This window comes from Neltuma alba, unplaced genomic scaffold (genome assembly GCF_004799145.2).
Source record: "Neltuma alba isolate B1F8T4 unplaced genomic scaffold, ASM479914v2 tig00012609_pilon, whole genome shotgun sequence".
Taxonomy (NCBI): Eukaryota; Viridiplantae; Streptophyta; class Magnoliopsida; order Fabales; family Fabaceae; genus Neltuma; species Neltuma alba.
The window spans coordinates 196,239-201,059 of record NW_021637054.1 but is presented as its reverse complement, the minus strand read 5'-3'; the positions used below and the strand labels follow the sequence as shown (position 1 = coordinate 201,059).

The 4,821-nt window shown below is 28.6% G+C and overlaps 1 protein-coding gene across 1 annotated transcript; it reads right to left on the bottom strand.

The window, feature by feature from the left end:
• Positions 1-477: 477 nt before the first annotated feature.
• Positions 478-4,526, bottom strand: LOC114729176 (heavy metal-associated isoprenylated plant protein 8-like). The gene is made up of 3 exons (XM_028916151.1): positions 4,518-4,526; positions 4,334-4,418; positions 478-1,049 (listed from the first exon to the last, which is right to left on the bottom strand). The coding sequence occupies exons 1-3, from the start codon at positions 4,524-4,526 to the stop codon at positions 478-480; spliced, it is 666 nt and encodes a 221-aa protein (XP_028771984.1).
• Positions 4,527-4,821: the final 295 nt, after the last annotated feature.

Sequence of the window (4,821 nt, the reverse complement as noted above, 5' to 3'; positions counted from 1 at the left end):
CCTCGAATTCCCTCATACCAAAACATAGGGTTAGAAGTGATATATTATGGAATAAAATGCGGGGAAAAGTAATCAAGAAATGTTAACATACAAATTACCATGCTGCATTTCAGAATTAAAGGTTTATTTCATAAAGTAACTCACCATCTCGTCATATCCAAGAATCACTGTTAAATTAATCGACTCATTTAACATCTAAGTAATAAAATCTGTTTTAAAAAACTGCAGCAGTAGCAGCATCTGTTAAAAAAAAAAAAAACCAAAACTATTGCTACAAGATTTCAACATACATAAAATATATAGAAGATATATGAAGAGTATTTCAAAGTGGTTTTCAACTCCTAGTAAATCAAAAATCACTAACAGCAAATCAATTACTAGTAAATCAAGAATCTCCATGATAAAAACCATTTGATCAACAACAAAACCAATAATGCAAGACTTTGCTCACATAGAATTGCCACAAAGTTTACAGCTTCACATGAGCGAACAAGAAAAGACATTCTCATCACTAAAAGCTTGGCAAGATAACTGATGAGAAGGAGGACAAGAAGGGAACATAATCACATTTTCATTACCATTGGTATCTTGACATTCATTTAAGTTCTCCGCTTCCCTTTTGCAGCGGGGACAGCAACAAGAGCAGCATTCTGCTAATTGGCTTATAACCTCAGCATGCTTCCCCAACCGACTCTTCACATGTTGTACGAGTTGTATTGCATTCACAACTCCTCTCACAACTATTTGTGACTCCTCCTTGTTCACATCAACAGACACAACGCCTTTCATCTTCTCAAGGCTTCTATGCACATCACTTGCACAACACTCACAGTGTATGTAGGATTTCAGAATCACGGTCTTGAGTGGAGGCTGTTTCTTCTGCTGTGCGTCTTCTGTGTTGTTGCGGTGAGGGTCAATTCTTGGTGAAATGAGGTCAACGTTTTTGCTGTATTTCTTTCTCAGTCTTTTTAACACTTTCAATGGCTCCGCCTTCTTGCCTTTCACTATCACTTTCTGATTTTCTCTGTCAACCACCACCTGCTCCACTCCTATACACACACACACGCACATATATAATCAAAGCATCAGTCTAATATAATATACCTTGTTTGCAAACTGTAATTTGTAAATGAGGTCTTATAATTAGGACATGAGGTAGTGTGTGTATATATATATATATGAAGAATGATTGACTACCATTAATTTAGAATTTAATTTACTTTTTTTACAGTTATATTTAAAAGTTTAAATTATTAACATTCTATAGGAACTTTGCTAGGATTATGATAAGTGCGAAGACTAAAAAAAACTTATGAAAACATTCTCAAATTATTTACTAATGAGATTTTCATATCAGCAGCATAATTCATAATTTAAATTTTCTAAGGTGAATTCGCTTGATTTGGAAAAAGATATAAATACTTGACAGTAACTCTAAATTGACTTTACATAAAGTGAGGTAAAAAAAAAAAATAAAATAAACACATGAGACTCACATGTTAGATCAGCAGTCGGCCGATTATTATTTGTCTTTTTCTTATTTTAGGAAACTTAGTACTTTCATTACATTCTTTGAAAGAAAAGCCATATTCCATAATTCAAACCAATGTTGTTATATGGTAGAGGTCGTATTCATATCAATTTCCATAATTCTACTATAATTTAAACCAACTTTTATTGGCATTAACCTAAGATCATATTAATATACTACTTCCAATCTTTAATATAATAGTTAATTAACTAATTTGATTATATTAAGAAAATTAATTAAGTTAGTTATTTATAATAAATAAGTGTTGTCTTTCCTAAAATATGCTTACTAATCAAGTGTATTAATTAAAACTATTATTATTACAAAGAGTACCATGAAAATAAATAAATAAATATGATAGACAAAATGGATTGGCACTACAAAAAAACAGCTTATTACTGACAGAATTAGCAATAGAAAATTATTTTGCCACTAATTTCTAATGGATTACAATGGAAATTCCGTCACTAAATTTAGTGACGGATTAGTGATGATATTTCTGTCAATCGCATTCCCTCCCTAATCTGTTAGAAAATCCATCAATAAATATTTAGCGATGGAATTTTTTTCCGTCAGAAATTTTCACTGCTAATTTTGTCGCTAAATTGTTTGTCAAAGAAGTTTTTGTCACTAATTTTGTCACTAACTCTATTCCATCGCAATTATGTCGCTAATCCGTCACTAATTTTAAACATCATTATTTTAGATTAGAATCTTACAGCAATTTATATAATAACATAATTAAGAATATAATGATTTAAATATATTTTTAATTGTAAAATAAATTGATATACTTATGGAGTTGGTGTTAATAAAAGTATTATCATCATTCATGTCATCATTAGGTGTATACAGAGAATAGAAAGACAATTTATTATAAAATTTGTTTATATTTCGTTAAAATCAATTCCTTTTGATTATTAATAATGATTAAAAAAATATAATAAGAATATTAATAACTTTCTTATCCAAACTGATATAAGAAAGAAATAATTTTATCATATATATGATATATTGAAAGATATAATATATGACAAAAATTCAAAACCGAAAAAATAAATTTATATGAACACAAACTAATATTGAAATGAATTTTAAATTTCAATCATTGAACAATAAAATTTAATCATAATATAATTAATATCCATGATATAAATTGATTTTGGTCTTCAATACAAAAACAAATGGTGTATACAAAGAGTTTTAAGAAAATAAATTACATAGGACACATATACAAGCATGAAAATATTGTTTATCATAATCTATTCAAATCATTTAATTTTTTATAGAGAATAATTTATTAGATTTTATTATAGTAGCTATTTTTTGAATAACAAGATTTTTTGACTAATTATAAATGGTTTTCATCAAATATATAAAACACATATAGATAATATAATGTAATGTAATATAATACATATATAACTAAATTATATATCTTATCAATGTTAATTAAAAAATAAATTTTTAAAAAATATTTATGAAAAAATTATTTATGATTTAAAATTTAAAATGATTGTCATTGGAAATTAAAATTATATTAAAAATATTTTTTTAAAAAATAAAACATTATAAAATAAAGACTAATTAAAACAAATACTTAAAAATTGTTTTTCATTAAATAGTTATGATTAAAATTATCATATACTTTATTTTTAGTTTTTAATAACATATGTGTATATAAAATTGTTTATGTAAAATAATATTACATATATTTAATTATACATAATAAGTCAATAGGTTCATTGCAACTCAAATAGTAAAACCGCACAAGCACACAGACGAGGTCCTGGGTTCGAGTCATGAAGAAGTCACTTTGAGAAAGAAATTATGTGGTGGCAACACCTGGCCTCACAAGGTGACGTGAGAGGTGGCAGCACACATGGCAGTAGAGGTGAGGTGGTAGTGACACATGGCGATCGTCGTCAAAGGTGGTAGGGACAAGTGGAGGTGGTAGGTGGTTGTCACTGGTGATGACGTGGCAACTGATAGAGACACCATATGGCATTTAAAAATTTTTTTTTTCAAAAATTGAGTTAGCAATGGATTTTTCTGTTGCTAATTTGTGACTAAAATTCTATTAGTAATTAGCAACGGATTAGTGATGAAAAATTTCTGTCTGTAATTAGCGATAGAATTACCAACAGAAATTTTTTGTCGATAATCCAATTAACGATAAAGGAGTTAGCGAAAAAAATTCTGTCACTAATTCGATTCCATCACTAATCCGTGGTTAATTCTGTAGCTAAATAAAAAAATCCCGTCGCTAAATTCCATTGCTAATAACATGTTTTTTTTTGTAGTATGGAGTCTTATATTTAGAATCAAAATAATATTTAATTAGTTCTTATATTAAGGACCAGAGGTAGTATTATACATTTTGATATTATAAGAAACAAATTATTTGAAGAACTATTAATATCTTCAATCTTGAATATAGGAGGTAGAAAAAAAGTTTATAAAGATCAACAAAATTAAGTTATTTGTTAAAAAAATGTGTTATTTCTTTTTCAAAAATCCTCTTTAATTATTTACACTATAAAACTATTCACATTGGTGGAAACCACTTTACGATGTGCAATTAAGACGGAGGATTTGTGAAAAAAAATTATAAATTTAATGGACAAATTGGATTGGAATACTCAAAACAAACTTTTTAATTAACTTTTATATCTAGGAGGGAGAGAACTGTTTCTCTCCAAAACAGTTTGAGCAACTATGCCAATTCTACTAGAAAAACAGAAGAAGCATATACAAGGGACCCATAATTAAACTCGCATATACCCTCACAAATTACCTTACCTTCAAAGACTCTCAAGCATTTGGACACTTGTTCTGAGCATCCTTCACAATGTAGAAATGCTTTTAGCACAATATCCTCTCCTTCCTTGACATCAATACACCAAAAATCAAATCAGTTTATAATTAACCAAATTAATAATGACAATAAAACAAGTAATTTGTATTCTGCGCTATACTTTCTTACCATCTCCATTTTCTCATAACCTTCTGTGTGTTGAACTGTGGATGGAATATATATATATAGAGAGAGAGAGTGTGTGTGTGTGCGCGCGCGCGCGCGTGCCTGTGAGTGTGTATCTATATATATAACTATCACATACCAACATTTAGAGAAAGATTCTGCAAATAAATGTGGAGATTGCAACAGAGAGATCGTGTATTATTTCTGCCAAATTGTGTGTGTGTGTGTGTGTGTGTGTGTTTTTGGTCAAATGCCAAATTGAGTTTTCTTTTGCAAATTTTATTGTTATGAGGTTTCCATTATAATT